We start from the raw sequence: 26,041 nt of genomic DNA on the forward strand, positions 1-26,041 counted from the left end.
GTCATCATCATCATCATCATCATCATCCGCTTATCCGGGGCCGGGTCGCGGGGGCAGCAGTTTCAGCAAGGGACCCCAAACTTCCTTTTCCTGAGCCGCATTGACCAGCTCTGACTGAGGGATCCCGAGGCGTTCCCAGGCCAGAGTGGAGATGTAATCTCTCCACCTTGTCCTAGGTCTACCCCGAGGCCTCCTCCCAGCTGGATGTGCCTGATATACCTCCCTTGAGAGGCGCCCAGGAGGCATCCTCACCAGATGCCCGAACCACCTCAACTGGCTCCTTTCAACGTGAAGGAGCAGCGGTTCTACTCCGAGCTCCCCCCGGATGACCGAGCTTCTCACCCTATCTCTAAGGGAAAAGCCAGCCACTCTCCTGAGGAATCCCATTTCGGCCGCTTGTACCCGCGATCTTGTTCTTTCGGTCATGACCCAACCTTCATGACCATAGGTGAGGATAGGAATGAAGACCGACCGGTAGATCGAGAGCTTTGCCTTCCGGCTCAGCTCCCTTTTCGTCACAACCGTGCGGTAAAGCGAATGCAGTACCGCACCAGGCCGCTCCGATTCTCCGGCTCCCTCGTCCCCTCACTCGTGAACAAGACCCCGAGATACTTGAACTCCTTCACCTGGGGCAAGGAGTCATTCCCTACCCGGAGAAGGCAATCCACCGGTTTCCTGCTAAGACGCCAGAGGTGACATCTTCAAAAACCAGGAATATAGATTAAACTAAGGTTTTAGCTCACAATGAATCGACATTTTATCAAAATCGCAAATTACGACCTCCTGCAATTTTCCAATCGTGGGAGGCGCAACATCCAAATTAGCATTCTAGATTGACGGACTGAAGAAAACACCTCTATTGCTGGTCCCAAGCCTGGATTAATTGGGGGGCTTTCATCAGGAAGGGCATATGGCGTAAAACCTTTGCCAATTCAAATATCAGATGATCCACTGAGAGGGGGAAGCCAAAAGAGGACGATGTACACAGCCCTCAGAGAGCACAGACCTCCACCAAGGCTTAACCCTCTTACGATCATCATAATATTCATGCCGTCTGGATTTATTTTGATTTTAAGGCTGTAGAATTGTCAAAACAATTTCAATGAGCGAGTTCTTCAGCCCCTTTTTCCATGATTACTGTCACTTTTTGATATCTGGCAGTTATTCAAGCGTTTAGGAATGACGGTACTGAGACGCTGACATCGTCACAATCGTCTGTGAGGGGCTACCACAATCGCAGACCTCTATTTCTCTCCGTCCATCCATCTTCTACCACGTTATCCTCCACGTGAAATCGCCAGTCCATGGTTTTTGAATTTTCTAGATATCACAAACGGTCTTGGAGTTACGGTAATGAGAAGTACGCGTGCCAAATCCTAACAGAGGGGTTAGGGTTCAATACTTTATCACCAGTGTTTTACACAACCAACACCTGAAACTTCTTAAATTTTGATCCACTTGGATCCAGAAGAACCGTACGGATCTGTCTAACCATCTTACATATACACGACAACATTTATAATAATACGTCTAATACGTAATCTAAGGTTTTATCCTTCATAAGAGAGAGGGATTTCTTAAAATCAGTGTGAATCATCAGCAAGAAGACCCAGGTTCGAGCCCCGGTTGGAACAAGATGGGTTGTATTATACCGGTTTACCCCACTTGAGATCAAAACGCGCTGTATGTGGCCCCGGAACTAAAATGAGTTTGACAACCCTGCTCTAAATTGACCGTAGGTCAGCTGAGATTGTCACAGCACCCCCCGCAACCCTCCTGTGGAGGATAAAGCAGTAGATAATGGATGGATGGATACTTGGGTGATCAGCTACCAATCATGAAAAAACTCATATTGATCCAAGGTTGAAAACGGACAGACAAACTCACAGATAAACCCGTGTCGATGAAAACATAACCCCCATGGAGGAGAGACAATCAGAGGGGTCTTGTTATCCAGAGTGAAAGAAAAACACAATAAAATATGTTTTATGATAACTTTGTTTTGGATAACTTTGACCTGGATGAATGAGAATCCACTGAAAATGAACGCACACAAAAAACACTGGCGTGTCATTTTTTTCAAAACTGTACCCTGTGCCGAGACGAGAGAGAGGATATTGATCCAGTATTGATCAAAGCCTGCAAGAGAGTCAACAGCAGCAGAGGGACACTTACCGCTAAGTGAAGGTCGACCACAGCTGAAGGCACACAAATCTCAATCCTCAATCCTTTTTAAAAAAAAATCTATTATGCATGTTATGATTTCCTGACTGCCCTTTGACAGCAGAGTGAGCCCTGATCTCTTTTTGTTGAGGAAACGCTGGTTCAGTTTTAAATTATTTTTCATTTATTCTCTATTTAAATGAAGTTAATGAACTTTGGGGAAGTCATTATTCTTATTTTTAATTAATTCCCTATGCTTTCAGGCTTTTCAAGGCATATGCCGTCCTGGGAAAAGATCGCAAGGCCACTGAGTGCGGACCCCGACTGACGTTCTCTCTAAATTATTACTAAGATAATCATAAATTATGCTGATAATTAATGGGTTTGAGTTTATATTTGAATAGTTTTGGCTCAACGTTTGGGGAAACAAACGATCCACATTTTCTGACGTTAAATCAATTCAATGAGTAAAATAATGGACAGGTTAAATGATTATGAAAATAACAGTGAGTTACACCTTTTACTCTCACCAGTGCAGGTCCAGGTTCAACAAGCAAGAGAAAGCTTTTAATTAGGCATCAATTTGCTTTTTTCACAGGCTGGAGTCACCACAGAGGGACGTCGTTGTTTGTCGTTAATGGGGACATGGCTGACTACACTCCACAGCGGCGTTACACTCTGTTCATGTACTTACACCCACGCAGCTTTCACACCATTGTTTTCACTCAAAAAACAAAAAAACTTTTGTTTTTTAAAAGAACTCATAAGTGGAACTGCTCAGAAAACTCAGACCTCTGCAGAGAGTCAACACACACTACTCCGTAATACATTAGTATAACGCTAGCACTTTACCCAGTAACTGAGTAGTTGGAAGGGATTAGAATTTACAAAACAGTAATAAATACTAAGTCACTGACAAAATTGTGGATAAAGTGGATTAGGGTGCAAAAGAATCACCTTTTGTTCAAATTTACAAAGGTTATGAGGGTTGTCACCTAACGAGTTTACACCAGTTTAAACACTACATTTAAACTGGTTTAATTAAACTGTTTACACCTGTTTCAACTCGGATTTAAAGTGTTTTTTGGCAGGAAATGCAAGACCTGGGTTATTTTTGGCAGTGATGTAAATTACTGCGCAACGTCTGGTGCAAAGCTATGACACACATTGCCCTCCATTGCCTTTTTACAGCTAGGGACAGAGTTGGAGCTTCATCTTATCCAAACATGAGATTGTACGGCAAGTTTCCTCTATAACTTGTTTTGTTTCTGGCGCAGCTTCAACCAAATTTTCAACAAATCTGGTGTACAGCAACTCATTTTAATGTGAAGAGGCTTTATTTAAAGCAGACAATCAGTTAAGGTAAAGTGCATTCAGCTGGCTCCTGATCTGCAGACAGCTTGCTTGCTTCAGGTCTGCCAAGTCTCCAGTTACGTCATCCTTACACAAAAGACGGGCTTCTTGACTAATTTGGCTTTCAATACAATAATAGGTTTTTAAAATGTGCTTCACCTTAGAGCTCTGCCTCCCTTTGTCTGGTTCCGACTCGGTGCCATTGCTCTCAACAGCGTTTTTAGTATGAAACAGCAAGGATCAGTGATAGCAAATTATAGGAGAATGTGCATCAGTGCACCCGTCATAGAGGTAATTGTAAGAAGCATGTGTAATGCCATTAAGCTGATGAAAATAACTACCGGGAGATAATATATTTAATGGAGCGGTGAGAGAATTTAAAATACAGAGAATCTGTTTCTTAATCAAAGTGTCTCAGCAGCAGGTCTGTTTTTCATCCGAGCAGCTAACACAAGGTCGTATCGGATAAGAAATAAGTGAAACTCCCCGTAGTCACAACAGAAAAGATAAGCTTATTGAAACCAATGAAAAACAAATTCAGTCATAAAATAAATCCATTTCCTTTTGTTCTTTAAATGTCCCTAAAGAGAAGGGGTGAAAGTATCAAGGGACAGTTTAGTCCACTAGATGGCGCCGAGTGCTCACTCTCACGACTGTAGATGTGCGAATATATCGCAATATAACATTTTGCGGGAGTAATATTTTGCAGTATTGTGATAACGTCGTACCATGACTTCAATATCGCGTAATATTGACGTAATAGGACTACTACCATAGCGGAACATCGCGTAGAATGTAATCAGCCAAGAAACTCTTATGCACACTATTTACAAACGAGCACGTTAATAAGGGAAGACAAAAACACAGGGTTTTAAAATGAATAGTTAAGTAAGTAGATTTTGGAACTATAAGTAGAATTTGGAACTATAAGTACATTTGGAACTATAAGTAGATTTTGGAACTATAAGTAGATTTTGGAACTACAGTATAAGTAGAATTTGGAACTATAAGTACATTTGGAACTACAGTATAAGTAGAATTTGGAACTATAAGTAGAATTTGGAATATAAGTAGATTTTGGAACTATAAGTAGATTTTGGAACTATAAGTCATTTTGGAACTATAAGTAGTTTTTGTAACTATAAGTAGTTTTTGTAACGTTAGTAATTTTGGAACTATAAGTAGATTTTGGAACTATAAGTAAATTTGGAACGATAAGTAGGATTTTTAAGTCTTTTTTAACTGATCTATAGTTCGGTATTGTTCAATTGCCCGGCAGTCTGTTAGCGTCACATTTTAGTATCGGCTCAGCTTGCTTGGAACCTTGTCAGAGCAGGTACTAAAAAAGCACCAGGTACCAGGTACTATCACTAATGGAAAAGCAAAATAACCGTGCTGTGCCGAGGCGAGACATGCCGGGACAGTTGTAATTGAAAAGCGGCACAATTGGCTGGAACACTTCAAGGCTTTGTGAAGGTTCATCTCGACTTCCAGCATAAATGGAAAGCAGCATAAACTCCTGGTCCAGGCGAGATTTAAAACGTTTTGAATTTGACTACTGTGGTGTTCCAAAACACTGCTTTACAAAAGTCTTTAAAGACGCTGCAAACTGTCTCAGAAAAGCTATGGACAGAGGCCATATCTTTCACTTTATGTATATTTTATGGGGGGTTTAATTTACACATGACCTCAATAAACCAAATATCCAAGATAAATGAAGTCCAACTTCATTTTATGTATGTCATTTAAAGCATATACACATACTGTATATCTTCACTGAGAGGATGGAAAAATATCTAAAAATGTATTTGGGGACCCATAAATAAAATCTCCCGTGACCCATCTGCGGGTCTCGACCCAGTCTTTGGGAAACACTGAATGAGTAAATCTAATAATGAGAATAAAAAAACAGTACACAGAAAGCTGATACTTCTGCATTTTCAAGCTTTTCCCTGAAACCCTGTTTTGGGTCTCATTCAGTGACGGATATTTCGTAATATGACTGATTTCTCCCGTCGATGGTACATTTCTCAGCAGGGTGAGAGGGCTCTCATTCTGGCAACATCACATTTACAATCTCAGCAGCTATATCACAAAAATAATAAGTGGAAAAGTAACTCAACACGGAACCCTCCAACCACAAAACATTATTGTTTCATTACACCACAAATTGGATCCCATGAGATGCAGTTCTGGATGCTCCATAATCTTCACATTCAAAAATAACCTGAGCTCAAGGACATAAAAAAAACCTTTAACTCTACAGAGTTCTTATAGACGGGGACATTTCTCTGCCGTCTTCCCTTGGTACCATTATTCATACAATCACTGTCTCATCTGCTCCCAAAAATTGCTGATTCAAATGTGGTCATTTGAATGCACATAATTTGAAAGGTTTTATTTCCCTGTTTGCAAACAAGCAAAGTCAAATTGAATTTCGCGTGACACTCTTTGAGATGCCGCGCCGCACTGAAATCTCTCTGAATTCAATCTGCCACCCCCCTACATCTGTAGATGTGTTTGGATAAAGTGCACTCGCTGCCGTGTGTGAAGCGCAGATCACTTTTAATCAAAAGCATTAACGGACAAAACAGAGCTGAGAGACACCGACGGCCTCCAATCGATGGGTCGTCGCGATGAAGCAGAAAAAAAGGAGAAACGTCTTCGATATAGATCTGTGTCTGGTGGAAATTAGAGCGTGGACAGTGAGACAAAAAACGTGGAGACAATAAGTGATCATACGTAGAAACTGAAAAGTCATTGACCTGATCTGCTTAGAACTGGGGTTTACGACTCAAAATAAACCACCATGGTTGGATTCTTGAACTGTATCAGTGGTCACAGTTCAACAACGGCTTCTCCCATTAGGGGTCGCCACAGCGCCTCGTCCTCTCCCTTGCGTCCCCTTCTGTTACACCAACTGTCCTTACGTCCTGTGGTCTCTCTTTCCCTCCAGCTCCATTTTCAACATCCTTTGTCCAATATAAATCACTATCTAGACCATCTCGACCTTGCCTCTTTGACTTTATCTCCAAGCTGAACAATGCCAAACTGATTAAAGTATATATGATAGATTAAAGTTAATAAAACATAAACATCCTGAAAACATTGCGTTAATCTCCAACATTTAGCAGAGGAAATGTCTAAAATCTCAATATTTAGCAGGGCAGTCTGGTGTGATTAGCGACTGCGCTGCCGAAAGCCGGCGATCGTGAGCCGAATCACGACCACGTGGTATTTCAGTACAGTGTCAGAACTCCACTGAACGATTCTGTGAACAAATCTTTTAAATGAACTGATTCTAATGATTCAGTTCCACTCAAAACAACTGCTTTGACTGTCACTACGTGAGTTTGTGTGTTTGTGTCAAAACGTGTATAAAACAACGTCAGGGCAGTTTCGTTCAGCCGTGCTATGAAGACCACGTAGAGGAGGAACTATGAAGTAATGGAAAAACAAGGTGTCTGATACTATATGGAATTAGATTTGTCTCAATATTCTCAAAGAACACTTTTCACGACTCAAAAAAACACTTTTTAAGAAGCAAAAAAATATTGATTTCAGCATTCAAAAATATCGTATTTTATTGTTTGAAAATACACTCACTTGTTCTTGGCGCTCCCTCACTTGTTCTTGGCACTCCATTATTTGTTCTTTGTGCTCCCTCACTTGTTCTTGGCACTCCCTCATCTTTGCACTCCATTATTTGTTCTTTTGCCCCCTCACTTGTTCTTGGCGCTCCATTATTTGTTTTTGGGCTCCTCACTTGTTCTTGCACTCCATTATTTGTTCTTTTGCGCCCTCACTTGTTCTTTGCACTCCATTATTTGTTCTTTTTGTGCTCACTCACTTGTTCTTGGCCCCTCATTTGTTCTTTGCACTCCATTATTTGTTCTTTGCGCCCTCACTTGTTCTTTGCACTCCATTATTTGTTCTTTTGTGCTCCTCACTTGTTCTTTGCACTCCATTATTTGTTCTTTGTCACTTGTTCTTGCACTCCATTATTTGTTCTTTTGTGCTCCTCACTTGTTCTTGGCATTTGTTTTTGTGCTCTTTTGTTCTTGACTCCTCATTTGTTCTTTGCACTCCATTATTTGTTCTTTGCGCTCCCTCACTTGTTCTTTGCACTCCATTATTTGTTCTTTGCGCTCACTCACTTATTCTTGGCGCTCCCTCATATGTTCTGTACGGACAGCAACTACAAGCCTGTGACGACTTCCGGTCCATTGGGGTGTCGCTCCAAAACTCAGTAGCCAATCAGCAGGCAGCTTTCTAGGGCCCGCCCACAAACAAAAAAACCACGGCACAAAGAACAAACCACGGAGCGCAAAGGACAAGTGTATTTTCAAACAATAAAGTACAATATTTTGAATGGATTAAATCGATTTTTTTTTTTGCTTTGTGAAAAGTGTTGTTTGAAAATATTGACACAAATTATATCTACTTGGTTTATACCAAACCAAGTAGAGTAAAGTTGAGTAGTGCTAGAACTGTACAATGGAAGAGCGCCATAACTGTGCAAAGTATTTGTCAGGCGCACACAAAATGCCCAGGTAGGGTTCGGTCAATACACTCACGGACATGGTCAGAGTCGCAAATTATTGTGCAACCTCTCCTCGAGATAATTGGTGACAGAAAGAACGAGGTGGACTTCACTGTAGTGCATCTTTTCTACCTTCCCAGTGACAAGCAGAGCAGAGTGTGAGAGGGCACAGTGTGAGAGGCTCCAGCTACAGCAGCGCTACGACGCTCGTGTCTGAACATGCCAGGGGCTACAATTTGTCCTACTCTCCAAAGTGGATTTTCAGTTGTGCCAGAACAAGTCGTAATTAATCTCCTGTGTGCCGCGAAGGAGAAGCCAGCGACTGCAAACATGCTCTGCTGTTGCACTTGAGCGACTGGTCGCGGCAAATGTGAGAGCCGGTGCTACACTCTCTTTACACGGTGTTAAATTGTAACAACAGAGGAAATTGCCCTCATTTGCCAACCCCAGTCTAACTATGGCCTCAAATCCCCCAACCTCTCTGAGTCGACACTTCATTACTTCTCATTCTCCTCTTATTTCGCAGCAACAATGGGGAGAAAAGGTAGCAGAGAAAGAGCTCCCTGGGTTGATATTACTATAGCGATGGCACCGAGCCACAAGTTCTCTTACTTTAGTTAAAAGTGGACACACAAAAAGTTTCATTAAAGTCTGCATTGATCAGCCACCATCCTCTTACCAACAGCTGGAGTCTCCATCATCCTTCAACATAAATTCAATTCAATTTACTATATATATGTATGTATATATTCCATTTATAATCTCTTACCAGCAGCAAGCACTCGTGTAGGAGTTCTATAGTGTGAGTCTGAGTGATTAAAGAGAAGGCAGAGTGATTCCAAGTCAAGTCCCCATTGTTCCGAGTCACCAAAGACAAGTCTAAATGAAGTCCCCAATGTGCTGAGTCGCTGAGGAAAAGTCTTAGTCAAGTCCCCATTGTTCCGAATCACCAAAGACAAGTCTAAATGAAGTCTACAGTATGCTGAGTCACTGCAGAAAAGTCTTAGTCAAGTCCAGAGTGTTCTGAGTCACCAAAGACAAGTCTTTAAATAGTGGCCCCAGAGCTCTGCGTCAAAGTCATCCAAGAAACCTCAAGAGTGTTCTAGACAGATTAAGTCCCCGGTGTTTTAAGTAACCAAAGAAAAGTCCAAGTCAAATCCCTAGGGTTCTGAGTCAGCAAAGGAAAGTTTGAGTCAAGTCCCCAATATTCTGAGTCTAAGTTGGCAAAGAAATGTCCAAATCGAGTCCCCAAAGAAAGGTCTGAGTCAAAATCACCAAAGGAAAGTCAGAATGTTAGAATCAGATTCACGTCTAGAACCTGCAGTGTTCTGAATCTGAAGTCAGAGTCACGTCCGTATTAAGTCCACAGTGTTTTAAGTTACAAAATAAAAGTCCCTAGAGTTCAGAGTTTTCTGAGTGAAAGTCACCAAAGAAAAGTCAGAGCGGGAGTCCACGGTGGTCGAGTCAATTCATAACCCGCAGTGCTCTGATTCCGAATAACCAAAGAAAAGTCCGAGTTGAGTCCGAGTTACGTCTCCCGAGTTCAAAGTTACCAAAGAAAGGACACGTCCCAAGTCCTCTGACCCTGAGTCCTGTCCCGAGTCAAGTCGTCAGTGTTCTGAGTCGTCTAAATCATTGAAGAAAGGACAGAGTCCAGTCCCCGGTCCCCAGTCCTCTGACTCTGAGCCAAGTCCCCCGTTCAGAATTCAGCTGAACAGAGTTCTGAATCTGAGTCACCTAACAAAGGTCATAGATTGTTTACCAGCAAACACAGATCAACCATGTTGAACTTCAAACATTGTAAACTGATTTTGTATTAATATCAGTTTGTGAATGAATGTATTTGTACCATTAAATATTGTATATTTCTGTCGGTAAAGAGTATTCCTTCTTCGAGAAACAAGCAATAATTCAATTACAAAGCATTTGGCAAACTTCATTTGAGAAAATCTGCATCGTTTTCTGTCCATAAATGAGACTAAAAGCAACAAAACAAGTCATGTCTTCAACTTGTCTTTCAAATGACATGTGGTGTGATTTAAAACTTTTTTCTATGAACGTTTTTGACCATTAATTGTTCATTTTTAAATGTCTATTATCGTACTTCTTGTGCTGCCTGAAGCGAAATCAATGAAAATTCATCTTATCTTTATCTTCTATCGTGTTGAGTTTGCCGTTGAATAACACGAGGTAGTAACAGGGCAGTCGTGAAAAGATTAAAAGAAATCCACTCACCAAATTCAGCACCGTCTCAACAATATCCCGGTTGTTCACCTCTCCGACCTGAATGAGTCCGGCGAGAACCGCAAATTTCATCCTGATATTCCGGATTGGCAGCGACGGATTGATAATCCCAGGCGGGAGCAGCAGCGGAGCAGCGCCGGGCATCACTGTCATCATCATCGTGTCCGTCTCTGCGGGGACAGGAGCTCCGTGCTGCCGGTGACCTGGAGCCGGTTGTCGGTGCGAGAGCGAGAGCGACAGCGAGCCCGGCATCGTCGCTGCTGTCACCGGCGTCTCGCTTGTCATTTCCTCCACCTGCCAGAATCCGTGTGAGGAGGAGGGAGGAGCGGAGACTCACACTCCGAGGAGGTGTGTGGTGGTGGTTTGAATGATGACAAACAAAAACAAAACACTCTCTTTCTTCTTCTTCTCTTTCTTCTTCTTCTTCTCTTTCTTCTTCTCTTTAGCTAAATCCACTCTTCATGTGTGAGATGTCGTTGCCAAAGCCGGTGAACTGACCCACTGTGTGTCTGTGTGTGTGTGTGTGTTTGAGTGTGTTGCTCACTTTGTCTGTGTTGCTGCCCCCTGTCGGCGAGTCCACTCTTTTATTTTAGTGATAAAATGAATAAATAAAGTATATTGAGTAGAGTATATTGTAAGTAGATAAAGTAAATAAAATAATAATTTACCCTTAAAATGTACAATGAAAGAGATTCATTAATATTTTTTTTTCTTTTTATTGCTTTTCCTCGAAATGAATCGCGTTTTTTGAGAACCGGAACATACCCCCAAAACTCAAGGATTTTTGGGACCGCATCAATGAAAATTTCCACGTGAAAGTGGTTCGGTGAAAAAGTATTGGAAGTGGGCGGGGCTAAAAACTGACTGTCTGGTTTAACGTATGTGAACGAAATTTTACAAAACACGCGTAGGTTGGGGGCAATTATTTTCATATTTACGCTGTGTTCCATTAACATCGGAATTCGAACAAATGATGTGGAAAAAAAACATTGACGCGTTCATATCTCAGGCTAGTCGTTAAAAAAATGCTCAAATACAAGTATTATGAATTAATAAACACATATGACAATAAATAAACAATAATATAGTGTTATATAATATAGCTATACGTGATGTTTTGAGCACAGAAGCCGCAAAGCTTCCTGAAAGCTTCCCCAGAAATCCGACGACAAATGGAACAGATTTTTTCACCTTTTTCAGAAGTAACTTGTCGTAGTTTGGGAGCCCCCTAGTGGCCACTTGTTTCATTTATAGGCAGGTTTGGCCCTGACTTTGAATGGAAACTATAAAATTTGGAGCACACGCAGACAATTTTTCAGTTTTTCTGTTACATTTCTTAAGTTTAAGTTCTTTCTCTGTCCATATTTTGTAAATTCAGTAACAGTTTGGCAGCAACCCTGACTCTTAAAACCTGCGTTTACATTTTATGACTATGTCAGTGCGGATTCAAAAGACACAGAGGTAAAACTGCTGCCAGGTTTGTATAGAGCTGTATGTATATATATATATATATATATATATATATATATATATATATATATATATATATATATATATATATATATATATTATAAGGTATGTACTGCATTTTAAATTAATTCATTTGATGCAATGCAACACAAAATAATTGATAATCTCATCATTTTTGCTCACTCAGCCTGTGAGAAAAGGAAGAGTAATTTAATATTTTGACAAATGGAAGAGCATCTTAATTTACAGTCACTATTACATTAGTCACAAACACTTAAAGCTATCATTACAGGACTGGTTTGCATGTTGTTATTCTCCTGTTTCATCATAGCAATGTATCTAATAATATCCTTTTCATAGCCACAGGAATCATGACAACATAAATGGCTGGAAGAAAATTAATAAAGGGCCATTTGTCTGGTTATTGGCGAACGAAAGGCAGGGAATTTGATATAGATGTGATGATTGATGATTTCCATGATGTTTGTTTTAATTTGGTTTTCTCTTTTTGTGTGAATGATCACTTTACATTCTTTCATTATGTATGGACTGATGACTGAATGAATCCCAATAGGTTAACATGTGTTGTCCTACCTAGGATAAGATACAGTGAAAATGAAGGAAAGAGCCATCTAGTGGAGGAAAGTGACGTTTGTGTTTGTGCCAAAAGGCCAGACTAAAGACTAAATTAGCAGGGAAACAGAACAGATGCTTCAACACAGCTGCTTTAGACTGTACAATTACTGTAAACTGCAATTAATTATAACTGCAATTACCTACATCAGGGACTGTTAAGTCAGCAAAGATAGCCCATGTGCTGTACATCCCACATTACAAGAATAAATGTGCTGGTCTCCAGAGACGCGGGGAAAAACTGACAGAGTTATAATTAACTATGTTCTTGACAAGTGCAAGTAGAATTTCATTTGCTCTAATTTTGCATATTTTATTTTCATGTATGCTGTCACTTTACGGTTACATATCACACGGTTTTCTTAAACCAAAAAAATGAAGACTTTTTATAATTCTTTTTTTATTTATAGCATGTTTTATTGTGTTCATTGTGTATAGTTTGCCTAGTTGTAAGTGTCCTTATGCTGCTACAACTCACAACTCATCTGTATCTATTAGCTTATTTAACATACAATGTCACTACTAAATTATTATTTTTTAAACTTTTTAACTAAATTATTTTAAGCTTTTACTGTGTTAATCATGTATTGTTGGACTAAAGTGTCCTAATGTTTGTCACAAATTTCCACTTCTATCCATCTAGCCAGCTACCTAACTAGCTCGCTTGCTAATTAACCCTATATAGTTCAGTTGAAATTGTATGGTTACCTATCTATCTATCTATCTATATATCTATCTGCTAACTAACAATCTATACAGGCAAATTAAAAAGGTTTTAGGTTTTTAACAAAAAACACAAAATAAGTGGATATATCATTGGGAGAAATAGTGTTATGACACTTCCAGAGAGTTCAACATGTACAAAAACCTTTGTTGTTACATGGAATAACGCCTTTATAATAGCCACACAGATGTTTAAAATTATTATTTTGCCACACAAATTTAGTTTTAAGTCTGTTCTCAAATCTGGACTCCCAATTTTGTGCTTCCACCAAATGGCCAGTAGAGGTCCCCATCATCCCAGATCACAGAGAATTGTGTTTTTAGTGCAATTCTTCACACTCTCAATAAAAACACACCCTTCTTGACAAATAATGGATTTATGATAAGATAAGAGTATGTTTCATATTTTTTTTTTATTAAAAAAATTCTGTCTTTTGTTTTGACACGGCACAGAAACAGTACCATAAAGCAGGTATGATCGAGTCACACCTTAAGTCAGTCTTTTCAGAACCGTAGGAGGTCGAGGTTCAACAATAAAATTACACCCATTGAAAACACAAATAATAATAATAATAATAATAATGATGGCAATACTGAAGCAAAGTAAAACCAGTTTACAATTTTGTACCATATGAATTACAGGAAGGCTGGCACCATGAATTAATCAATATCAATATATAGGAAATTAACAAAAGGTACTTTTTTATATCCCATCACATATATACAATAGATACATCTTGTTTGCATGTACAGCATTATTTAACACACACACACACACACACATTATATATTTACAGACACTTCAGTGTACAACGTAATAATTATAGCTTTAAATCTCAGATGAATTAATGAATAACAAAGCTTCCCGGAAGCGTTTAAGAGCTTGAATGTCGTAGACATTGTAGATTATAGTGACAGTAATACAATAACATTATCAGAGATAATAATAATTATTAAAAATAATAATAATAATAATATACATGTTTAGCAATATTAAGGTAAATAAACTCCTAATGCTAACAATATTGGCAGGATGATTAATTTCCCGATAAGTAATTATGGTCAGCACCTACTGTACAACTCGTTTATCGCTGTGCAAGAAAAAAAAAAGTTTTTCAAATGAACTGTGCTTTTGTTCTGGGGTCCAGTCGATTAGATTTTGGTCTCTGGTCCGTCCGTGATCAGCGGCTGGAAGGAATTGCGGATCCTGGCAGCTTCCGCGGCACAAAGGTGACCAAAAGCTTTGTTGTACCAGTCCGGAGTTCTCCCTCTGAAATCAAAACACAACATGTATTTAATATAACGTAGCATCAATACACACATGTGGTCAAAAGGCCTTGCTCTACAGAGGTCGTGCCATGTTTCTACAGCAGTCCAGATGGACAAAGTAGCCAGAGGACGACGTGGGAGCATTGATTTGACTGAACCGACCGTGCGGGGGACTTACTTTAAGTCCACTCTGCAGATGTGAGTCAGTCTGGACTTCCCTGAGCCACAAGGCTCAAGCAGGTAGTTGGACTCCAGGACGATAGCTCGTACCCCTCCGATGGGAGGACAATCCTCATGCTCTATGGACACAGAAACCAGGGAGCAGGCACCTTTGGGCAAGTCTGTCCTCCATGACCTTTAATATGAAAAAAAAGAGATTGAGTGTGTGCTCTGAAAGAAAATACATGTCACAAATTTGACAAAGTGAACAAAGGAAGGTACAGTATGTCACCTCAGAACCACAAAGTCCCTGCTGGGGTGCGGCGGCATGCGATTGAGGACGTACTGAAACACCTCGGTCTGCTTGTCCAGGGTCTCGCACACTTTCCACTGCAGCAGGTCGACGTCCCACAGGTGGCGCTCTCGCAGCACCCGGTTGAGCACGACAGACGGCGGCGCCTCCACCTCCACGGACACTCGCCACCGCCTTAAAGGATTCCCGTCTCCCACCTGCGTCACACACACAACGGCGCGTGTTACACCAAGTTTTACCAGGATCTGGAGTTATGTTGTTATATACAGTATGAAACCAAAGAAGTTAGAAACCCGCACCAGTGTTGTCAATTTTACTTTTAATCCAGTTTGTGATTTTTCCTGTGTTTGGGTTTATTTAGCTGGAATAAACTTGAGACCAAAATGAGACACCAGTAGACGAGCAGCTCTTGTATCCCTGTGAGCTAAAAAGCTAAACAAAAATTAGCTTTTTAGCTCTATATGGAACTTGGTGCAGGAGCGTATAGGGCCTGAGACCTGAACTAAACCCTTTAACTATGCAACCATGGGAAGAGCACAAACCTTCTTGTAGTAGAGCTCCGTGTTGTCCGAGCTGCTGCACGACACCCAGTATTTGGACTTTTCCCGGGCCTCCTTGAGCAGGTTCTGAAGCCTCCCCTCCATGTGCGTCTGGTACGTCCCGTCGTCGTCCTCCAGCTGCTTGCACAGATCGTAAACCGTCGGCGCGTGCAGGTCGGCCTCCACGTACGAATTACGCGACTGGGTAACCATCTCGTGGGGGATCTAATTGGGGCGACATTAAAGACGGGGCGTGAGACTCGCGCGCGGCAGTGTCATACGGACGGGTTACGTATCTCTGCGGGTTCTCGTACCTCAAAGAGACGGTTGCACTCGACGATCATATGTGCGAGACCCTGTGTCGCTGCTAAGTTCTCATTCAGATCCTTCTGATCCGGCCGGCCGGTGGCGTACTTCTTCTGCATGGCCCTGAGGATTACGGAGAGAGGGAATTTATTAAGCCAGAACGAGTCCCAGGGTCATCGCACTCACAAAACACAGTATATAAACCCTTCCTCCGCTCTGCGGGACACTCTTTTGATCGCTGCAGCAATAATTTCAACATGGTAAATTAGGGAGCTTAGCTTTGTTTGTACACAGCATGAACTCGTAAAAAAAGGAGAGTCGTGTCCTTTTAAAAAGTGGCCCAGAGAGACAATAATCTAGTGCACCGCCGAGAGCTGAGACTCTGTAAGCCCCTTCATGTTTGTCTTTATGGAGTCAAAGGTGAAGATAATCATACAGGAAGTAGCAGGCTGCACAACGCGCGTCCTCTTCATTAGTATCTGCCGTTTCTGTGCTATTTTTGTCCACATCTGACTTTATTCTGAGCTACAATCTCTCTCTGTAGATCAGTGGTTCTCAGACTTTTCATTACCAAGCACCACCTGAGAAACCACCAAAGTAAAACTCAGAAATACAGGGGCGTAAATAGGCTGAGCAAAGTCAGCTACGGACTTTTCACAGGAGGCAAATTTTGTCCCATAAAGATAATTTACACTCTCATCCTCCTCCAAAATTGTTGGTACCCTTCGGTCAATGAAAGAAAAACTCACAAGGGTCACAGAAATAACTTGAATCTGACAAAAGTAATAATAAATAAAAATTCTATGAAATTTAACCAATGAAAGTCAGAGATTGCTTTTCAACCATGCTTCAACAGAATTATTTAAAAAAATAAACTCATGAAACTGTACTTTACACACTGGTATTGTGACATTAGATTAAGATGGCGTGCGACGTCAGGTGACTCTAATTATTATTACAATTTTGTCATTTGTTTCATTGTCTACGGGTGTGTGTACCTGGGTGAAAGATTGTCTTTCTTGAGTATGTTGAGATGGAAGAGCGAGGGCGCCAGACATACGGCGATGTTCATGGGCGTCATCTGGTTCTCCTCCACGGAGGACGTGACGTCGCTGAGGAAGCAGAGCAGCGTCTGCAGGACCTCTCGGTTCTCGTCCGACATCAGCATGATGGCCGCCTGGACGGCCTGCAACCTTTGGTCCTTTGGCACATCTGCACACGTGCACACAGAAAGTGAGAAGGTGGAAAAGTTGGCGAAAACCAAGTAAAACATAGGCCATATCATATGAAACATACAATGCAAATTCGAAACAAAAATCTGTCAAAATCTAAAAACCCAGCATAGTAAAAGGACAGATGTGTGTTCTTACATTGGTAGATATGGAGGAAGGTCTCCCCCAGCTTGCTCGTGAGCAGAGGCTCAGGTAAATCCCTGAAGAACTGCTTCACCATGTCGGCGACGTCATACGCCGACTGATCCTCATAGTTCACATCATCCGGCGAGCTCTCGTTCATCTGCCTCAGAGCCTGAATCCGAGACTTCACCCCCGATTTACGAAAGAGACCCACCTGGAGGCAAAACACGGGTGTGGATGTCAGCGCGAGTGCACGGTTAACACGCAATGTCATTGTTCCGCAGTTCCACTCAATGTATTTGTTACTACACCTTGTTCACCTTTGTGCCCTAAAAACCTAACACAGTGTTCTTCACACACATACGATAAACCCAAACATCTCTTACGTAACATTTTGATAATGGAAGTCGAACGTAACCGGAGAGCGCGTTGTTTTGCTGAAACTGACCTGATCGAGACACTGGCTTCTGAGGTACCGCAGAGCCTGCTGCAGGCCGAGGGGAAGCGGCTGTCCAGAGCGCTGTACGTGCACTATGAGAGGAACTCCGAACACGTTCTTATCCTTATAATCTGGTACCTTCATTCTCTTCATAAACTTTGGCACAGACCTAAGAGAAACGAGAACAAAACATCTCTGAGCACTGGAGAGGAGGCTGTCGATGCAAGAAAGAAAATAAGCCTCACGTCTGGGAAATTATTCTCATTAATCCCCTAAAAAGAGAAATAATCTTGCTTTAAACAATGGTTTTGCATGAAATCCTGGTTAGACAAACACAATAGGGGTGAAACTTTCATAATCGATGATTATTTTCTCGATTACTAGAGTAATCTTTTGGGAAAATGTAATGTTGATCGCTGTTTGCCAAACCGGGAAATAAAGATGTTCTCAAATGTCTTGTTTTTGTCCACAAAACAAAATTATTCAGTTTTAATGATTTCTTTGTTATATGGAGCAAAGAAACCAGAAAATATTCACATTTAAGAAGCTGAACATTTCTTTTAATTACAAAAAAAACTCCTGCTAACCGTTAGATTGGCTAACGTTAAACAAAGCAGGTTTTGGTTCGTGCTTATCTTCATGCTATCTGGCTAACATTAGCTTCAGTCTTCAGCATGCTAACAAACAGGAGGTAGTTCTAAAGCTGAAGTCTGTTGTTTTTTTTCTACTACTTTTGTGTTACTTACTAGTAACACGTCATGGTTAGCATTAGCTGCAGTCTGTTCTTTAACTAGGCTTTTGTGTGTCTTTTAAAGGGGTCAGTTCACATCCAGCCTCATGCTAGCCAATGCTAACAGGTGGCGGTTTGGCTGACATTAGTTGTCGTCTGCTCTTGAACTGGGCTTTTGTGGGTCATTAACAAAGCAGGGGTTAGTAACACACCATGGTTAACATTGGTTATATTCTCTATTTTAACTGGGCTATTGTGGGTCATTAACAAAGCAGGGGTTAGTAACACCATGGTTAACATTGGTTATATTCTCTACTTTAACTGGGCCTTTGTGGGTCATTAACAAAGCAGGGTTAGTAACACCATGGTTAACATTAGTTATATTCTCTACTTTAACTGGGCTATTGTGGGTCATTAACAAAGCAGGGGTTAGTAACACACCATGGAATATTGGTTATATTTCTACTTTAACTGGGCTTGTGGGTCATTAACAAAGCAGGGGTTAGTAACACACCATGGTTAACGTTGGTTATATTCTCTACTTTAACTGGGCTTTTGTGGGTCATTAACAAAGCAGGGGTTAGTAACACCATGGTTAACATTAGTTATATTTTCTACTTCAACTGGGCTTTTGTGGGTCATTAACAAAGCAGGGGCCAACTCATGCTAACAAGTTGGCGCTTAGCTAAGTAAGCCATTCAATTTCTTGTGTCTGGCAGCAGAAATTGTGGCAGTGCTTCACCTTCAGTGAAAGGTTTGATCGATCAGTGGGTCCTGCAGTCTCAAGTGTAATCAATATACTGTATGTCGACTTAATATGAAAAAAAATGACAGCTTTGAACCAAAAGGGAATCTAGTTATATCATGTATATTTTTTGGACAAAAATGTAAAAATCAACCCAGATACAATCGTTGAATCACAGAGAAAATGATGCATTAAATCCTGAATCACACCTCTGGAAGTTTAAACTTTAGACTTACCAAGTCCAACCATGTTTGTTGGACATGGAGAACTTCTCCATGATTGCAGTGAGACGCAGCAGAGAGAACTTCTGCAACAAGCTCAACTGGCCCGCTGACTGGTTGGTAATCTGCAGGGATGCCACAGAGTGACTGAGGCGATTAGATATCTGAAAGCTGGGCCATCGCAACCTGATGCCATAAGAGATGAAACCATAGAGAAAAAGAAAATGACTTCTCGCTTTTGTTCAAAGGGGAAATTAACTTGTGTGATTTCTTTTGTTGCCAGTTCACTTACCGATTGGGTCGCGTGAGTGAAGCACCTACTCCAGAATCCCTCCGTTCCCTGAGCCTCGTCGATTCCGTCTCAAGCGATACCCGGTCTCTGTCCCCGTCACTTGGCGTCGTCTGGCTTTCAGTGACTGAATTCCCCTCAAAGTCCAGTGTGATCTGACTAGAGGACTGGAGACCTACTGTACTTTCCCTCACGCCATCCACTTGCAACATCCCTTCTCCTCCAGGTAACACATTCTTAGACCAGTGGTCCACTATCTGCTGAAGACCATTGACATGCAACAAGATATCGTCCAGGTGAGGAAAGAGGTCCTCCTTCTCCAGATCTATCAGGTCTCCAGTGCTGGCGTACAGATGTGAGCCGGGAACATTGTCATACACACTGATGCGGCTACCTCTGGAGCTGCACTGGGTGACAGGCCTTGATGAAATGAGCGAGGAGTCCAGGTGCATGCTGCCTGTGTGCCAATTTATAGAGGCCCCAATGGTTGGGGACAGGCTTTCTATAGAGAGTGCCTTTGGGAAGGTCCCTGGCTTGTGGTCTTTAGGAATGTGGACTACCAAGTCTTCATAGGAGCAAAATTCATTCCTGCGGTTTTCTTCTGCCACTTTATTCACCTGCGTGTCTGAAAATATGTCTACATCCTCCAAATACATACCACTACGTTTGTAGTCGGACCGATGGGGCTTATTCTCTTTCAAGCTGGGCGTGCTGACGGCGCTGCCACTAGAATGGCAGCTACCGTCACTGCTACACTGGGACGGAGGGACTTTATTGGACAGTGGCTCTGGAGTCTCATCCCCGTCTCCGTTTAGGATTTCAACACAGTGCAGCGTCTTCAGTGCCTGGGCTTCCTGCTGCACCACTGGAGAACTGATGACTAACGTCTTACGGCCGCTCCCCAGAGTTCCTCGAGAGCGAAGCGTTTCCATGCGCTTCAAGAAGTCCTTGGCGCGGGTGCGGCTCGTCCTGCCGTGCTTGTAGTGAGCAATCTCTTTGGGGATGTGAGGCATCGTGAGGGCAGTGGAGTCCGGCATCGCTGCAGAGTCTGAGCAGGTGCGGTTGGAGCAGTCCGAGTCCTCTGTGCTGAGGCCCCGGTGGCCGCTGCCCCCGCTGCTCTCGCTGTGCAAAGACGAGACCTCGGGCTCACTGAGGTCGGTCAGAACACTCTCACTGCTGGTGGTGGTCCTCAGAGGTAAGCCGTCCCTGTAGGGCTGGTCCTCTCTTTGGTCTCCCAGCAGACAGTCAATATCCTGTAACCTCGACCAGCGACGGCTGCTCCACTCAAAGGTCCATTTGTCACTAATGGCAAACAGGTCTTCTTCATCAGAGTCTTCACTCTGGGGAGAAAGACGGGAGTACATTATGTCAGTTCTTTGTAAACAATGTTTCTATTTATGGTCATCCAAAACTTAATTGTAGACTAATTAACATAATTTTTTCAGTGAGCTTTCATAGTGAGGCCTGTTTAGTGTCACACGCCAACAGTAAAATAGGAAATGAAGGAAATTGCTAAAGGATGCGTCTGCTCGGAATTTATAACATTATACAATCCGAGCACGGTGATATAACACCAGACAAACCATTCCTTTCAATTGAATCCTCTTTCCATAAATAGCCCAAGACATGAAAAGGTCATAAATGTCAGGCCCGCAGGCTAAATTACAGTGTGGGGACTGATAAAAATCAAAGATACTCAGAAAGGGCTGGAGACAACAATGGCGCGATTCTCAAATATCTCTTAATCTAGGTTAAGCGGACGGGGCCATTAAGAACGTACATGCCGTAACTTAAGCCCATGTTCGTTTGTAAGTTACGACGACACTGATGTTCATCCTATCCCTCTATAGAAATGAAACCCAATAATATCGAGTAAAGTAATAACAAAGCCCAAGAGCAACGTGTTGAATTTCAAAATAAAATAAAGTCTGGGTAATTTGTTCACACGTGAATGAACAATCAGGGGATTAAAGAATATTATTTACTAAACTAAATAAAGTGCTGTGTCAAACTAACCACAGTTCACACGTCAACACTTACTTTCTTCTTCGGGAGGTTCACGTCAAGCTTCATAGAGGCACACTTGTTCAAGGTGTTGAGTCGCCTGAAACACAAAACACAAGCCCGAGGATGAACAAGTGTTCCGACCCAAACAGGAGAAGACAAAAACAGCAGAACACTCTCCTCTAATCTAACGAGCAGTCTGAGAATAAAACCCCCATCTCGGTGGCTATTTCAGTCTTAACCTGATCAGCCTTTGTTCTGGATGCAGCATGACCAGACCCAGAGGGAAACGCTGTTTCCATTCATGCATTATCATCCTAAACCTAATGAAAGCTGGTAATTGTCAGACGCTCTGTTCTCTGTCTCTTGTGGTTGGATCTAATTGACGGTGAGGGCTTGAAGAGTCATTTTCAGAAAGGTGAATCCGGGGTCGGGCTTGAATGGAAGACGATGGGAAAATGGGGATTTTCCTGAGGAGTCCATGTCTCAAAGCAGCCCTTCTTCAATAAAACATGATGTCAATCTTGTAAATGATGCCACATTTTACAGGAAAAGATACACATGGGTGGACACCAGTGTGATGGACAGCTGCTATTGTCCAATCGGAGCCTCTGAACGTTTGATTTTGCAAACCTAACCCTTACCCTAACCCTTACCCTAACCCTAACCCTTACCCCTAACCCTAAACTTACCCTGTCTGTCTCTTGTCTATCCCTGACCCTGTCTCTAATCCCTAAACTTACCCTGTCTGTCTCTTCTCTATCCCTGACCCTGTCTTTAATCTCTAAACTTACCCTATTTATTTTATGTCTGTCCCTACCTCAAAATTAAGAAAAATGAAAAAAATTGTGGGTTGTAGAGGGTTGTGAGGCCCTGAAGAACTTGGTTTCGGTGCGTCCAATTGAGTTACTTCGAAAAAATGGATGAAGGAGCCAGAAAAAATCTGCCTGGTAGGTTGCTGGTTGAGAGGACAGCTGTCCTGCAGCGCCTGGCTCCGGTATGTCTGGAGCAATTTCACTCGGGGGTGTGTCTTCGACTCCTGGAGTATAAGAGAGGAATTTGCCTCTTGGAACTCACTCCTTTCACAGCTCTCGAAAGGGGAAGATTATCCTTCGTTAGCAGTGAGTTCAACTATCAGTCCACGTTCATTTTGTGCCGAAAAAACCGCCTGAAGAAGACCTTTTTTACGGTCGAAACGTTGCGGGTTTACGGCACGCGTACACATACATTCACGCACACACACACACACACACACACATACTTTTTTACCTAATTTGTTTTTCTTTTTTTCTTTTTTTCCACTCCCTTTCCTTATTATTATATATTATACCTAACTATAGATATCTACTTAATAAATAATTCATAGCTTCCTATTAAATAAATAAATAAATAAATAAATAATTATTACATATGATACAAAGCTGCCTGTAAAAACATTTGGACATAATAAATACATAAATAAATAAATAAATAAATAAATAAATAAATAAATAGATAATTCATATTGATCTAATAAATACATAAATAAATAAATAAATAAATACCCATTGGATTGGGACTCAGGATGGTCCGTCCCCAAGAAGGGTTATGGACGGAGGTGCGATATGGGAGGAGAAGGAGGAGCCCATATGCTCGCACTGCTACCCACACAAAAAGTGTGAGGTATTTTGAGGTTGCTGGTCCTCGGTCTTGGGAGAGAGGGCGGGACGCTGTTCGGGGGAAGGACCGTGCTTTTCCTGTCTCCCGCTCAGGTGGGAGACAGGCTCTGCTTCCTTCACCTAACCCTAGTAAAACATTTCTTCCGACTCTACTTCGAATAAGACGACAAAAAAAATGAAACGTATATCGCACTTATCACGAGCACTTCATAGTTTGATCTACTTGAAGCTCTTACTTACTTCTAGCTCTTATTGTGTACCCAAATTTAGTTTAAATGCACTTTTGTAAGTCGCTTTGGATAAAAGCGTCTGCTAAATGACATGTAATGTAACTACCAGGAGTCTGGTGTAAAGTCACTAGTCACTCGTTTGTGTGTGCATGTGTGTGTCGCATATAAAACGAAAGTCACCGCAGTTTCACTCAGCCGTGCAGTGATGACTCCGCCCACGTTAAGAAACTTGATGAAACCACTACAAATAACAGGCGATTAACACCATTCCCACTACCAGTATGGTGCTTTCTTTTTACCCCTGCATCACCTCATGAACGTGCTGCAAATGATATGGAGGGAAAAAGAAAAAAACAGCCACACAGAACACACAAATAAGGAGTTCAGTTTCTTCGAATGATGAAGTTAAACATTTTGAGCCCTGTCTCAATATGTATTTTATATCTTGGAGTGAGTCAAAGGACACTTGGAATTTCTGGAGCTATTCTTGACTGGCTACAGTGGCTTGCTGCATGAATGGGGTGAAGTCTGCCTTGTTTTGTTGTTGTATTTGACCTACCTTGGGCAGATAATCTGTCACTTCAGCAACGTTTCCCACCATTTTTATGCAGATGATATGTGGCTTCTTCAAAGAAAACAAGCTGAATCAATTATCCAGCATAACTTCCTGCATTTATCCAATCATTTTTTTTACAATTGAACTTTGACAAGATGGACACATTGGTCATTAGGTCTCATAGGCTCTTCTGTCTAGTCCAGCCTACAAAACCTTTTGAATGGTCCCAGCGCTGTGGAAGACGTCATGCCTCGTTCCTGTCCCCAAGACAAAGTCATCAGCATCATGTGAACCCAGGGACTATCGCTCAGTGGCTCTGACATCCCATGTGATGAAGGCTGGTCTTGGCCCACCTCAGACCGCAGGTAAAGTCCTCACTGGAACCGCTCCAATTTGCTTATCAGCCCAACCTGGGGGTGGATGACGCCCTCATCTATCTGCTGCATTGAGCTCAGTCTCACCTGGATGGTGCTGGAGGCACAGTGAGAATCACTTTCTTTGATTTCTCCAGTGCTTCCAACACCATCCAGCCACTGATACTGGGAGAGAAGTTGCAGGTGGTGGGGGTGGACACGCCCACCATCTCTTGGATCACTGACTGCCTGACAGGCAGACCTCAGATTGTCCGACTGGGTTGTGGTTTGTCTGATGTGGTGGTTAGTGATGTAGGAGGGGGAACTGTGCTGTCCCCCTTCAATTCAATTCAATTCAATTTTATTTGTATAGCGCCAAATCATAACATACATTATCTCAAGGCATTGTACATAGACAACATCAAAGAGAGCAGAGAACCCCAACAGTTCACACAATGAGCAAGCACTAGGCATCAGTGGAGAGAAAAAACTCCCTCTTAACAGAAGAAGAAATCTCTGACAGAACCAGGCTCAGAGATGTGCGGTCATCTGCCTCGACTGGTTGGGGTGAAAGGAAAAATGGGGGACAGTGGAGAGGTGGGGGACAGGAAATGGGGGGAGAGAAAGAACTGATATTGACTTTTCAATTATAAAATAATAATAATGGTGATGATAAGCGTAGCCCCGAAAACTGGATCCTGATCCTGCAACCTGCATGATGAGAATACAGAGAGAGAGAGGGAAGGAAGGAAAGACACAAACTAGGGAGAGAAAGAGACAAGGTTGTTCTATAGCAGCATAACTAAGAGATGGTCCAGGTTTCCTTGAACCAGCTCTAACTATAAGCTTTATCAAAATGGAAAGTTTTAAGTTTAACTTTAAATACAGAGAGTGTGTCCGCCTCCCGAACTATCACTGGAAGCTGGTTCCACAGGAGAGGAGCTTGATAACTAAAGGCTCTGCCTCCCATTCTACTCTTACAGACTCTGTGAACCACAAGTAAACCTGTATTTTGTGACCTAAGTGGTCTATTAGGGTGATAGGATAAGACTAGGTCTTTCAGGTATGAAGAGGCCTGATCATTAAGTGTTTTGTACATGAGGAGGAGGATTTTAAATTTTATTCTAAACTGTACGGGGAGCCAGTGTAGAGAAGCTAACACTGCAGTTATGTGCTGCAGCATTTTGAATTAACTGAAGGATTCTAACAGACTTGTTAGAACATCCTGATAATAAGGAATTACAGTAACCTAATCTAGATGTAACAAAAGCATGAACTAGTTTTTCAGCATCCTGTAAAGACAGAATCTTTCTAATTTTCATAATGTTCCGCAGGTGGAAGAAGGCTGTTCTGGAAATTAGTTTTATGTGTGAATCAAAAGACATTTATTGGTCAAAAGTAACTCCAAGGTTCCTCACAGTGCAACTGGAAGCCAGGGTGATGTCATCTAAAGTGACAATGTGATCGGAAAGTTTTTCTCTGAGGTGTTTAGGGCCAAGTATAATGACCTCAGTTTTTTTCTGAGTTTAAAAGTAGAAAGTTATAGGTCATCCAGGACTTAATGTCTCTGAGACATTCCTGGAGTTGAACAACCTGATTTATTTAATCCGGCCTCATCGATAAATATAGCTGTGTGTTATCTGCATAACAATGGAAGTGTATGTTTTCACTTGTATGTAATAATGTTCCCTAGATCATATATAAGGTATAATGTATAGGCCCAAGCACTGAGCCTTGTGGAACTCC

The 26,041-nt window shown here is 41.9% G+C and overlaps 2 protein-coding genes across 2 annotated transcripts in view; both read right to left on the minus strand.

The window, feature by feature from the left end:
* The window catches only part of LOC122773502 (neurobeachin-like), a 61,589-nt gene extending 50,892 nt beyond the window's left edge, over window positions 1–10,697 (minus strand). The window contains exon 1 of the mRNA XM_044032252.1: window positions 10,295–10,697. Coding sequence (XP_043888187.1) covers window positions 10,295–10,588 — 294 coding nt within the window. The 5' untranslated portion in view covers window positions 10,589–10,697. The remainder of the gene's footprint in view (window positions 1–10,294) is intronic.
* A 2,826-nt stretch (window positions 10,698–13,523) lies between these two features.
* On the minus strand, window positions 13,524–21,615 carry LOC122773970 (stAR-related lipid transfer protein 13-like). The gene is made up of 11 exons (XM_044032991.1): window positions 21,535–21,615; window positions 19,498–20,834; window positions 19,221–19,391; window positions 17,519–17,678; window positions 17,086–17,284; window positions 16,714–16,927; window positions 15,724–15,838; window positions 15,413–15,634; window positions 14,850–15,067; window positions 14,577–14,753; window positions 13,524–14,399 (listed from the first exon to the last, which is right to left on the minus strand). Exons 1-11 carry the CDS (start codon window positions 21,565–21,567, stop codon window positions 14,282–14,284), a joined length of 2,964 nt encoding a protein of 987 aa, XP_043888926.1. The 5' UTR covers window positions 21,568–21,615; the 3' UTR covers window positions 13,524–14,281.
* Between the last annotated feature and the right edge of the window lie 4,426 nt (window positions 21,616–26,041).

The sequence above is a fragment of the Solea senegalensis genome, linkage group LG8 (genome assembly GCF_019176455.1).
Source record: "Solea senegalensis isolate Sse05_10M linkage group LG8, IFAPA_SoseM_1, whole genome shotgun sequence".
NCBI lineage: Eukaryota > Metazoa > Chordata > Actinopteri > Pleuronectiformes > Soleidae > Solea > Solea senegalensis.

What these genes read in the sequence shown, in the direction of transcription:
- LOC122773970 (XM_044032991.1), bottom strand. Translation starts at nt 21,567, where the DNA reads ATGAAGCTTGACGTGAACCTCCCGAAGAAGAAA. An exon ending in AAAGACAATCTTTCACCCAG is followed by an intron (nt 15,839 to 16,713) that starts GTACACACACCC and finishes CGTAATCCTCAG; the next exon opens with GGCCATGCAGAAGAAGTACG. An exon ending in ATCTGCAGAGTGGACTTAAA is followed by an intron (nt 14,400 to 14,576) that starts GTAAGTCCCCCG and finishes TTTTGATTTCAG; the next exon opens with AGGGAGAACTCCGGACTGGT.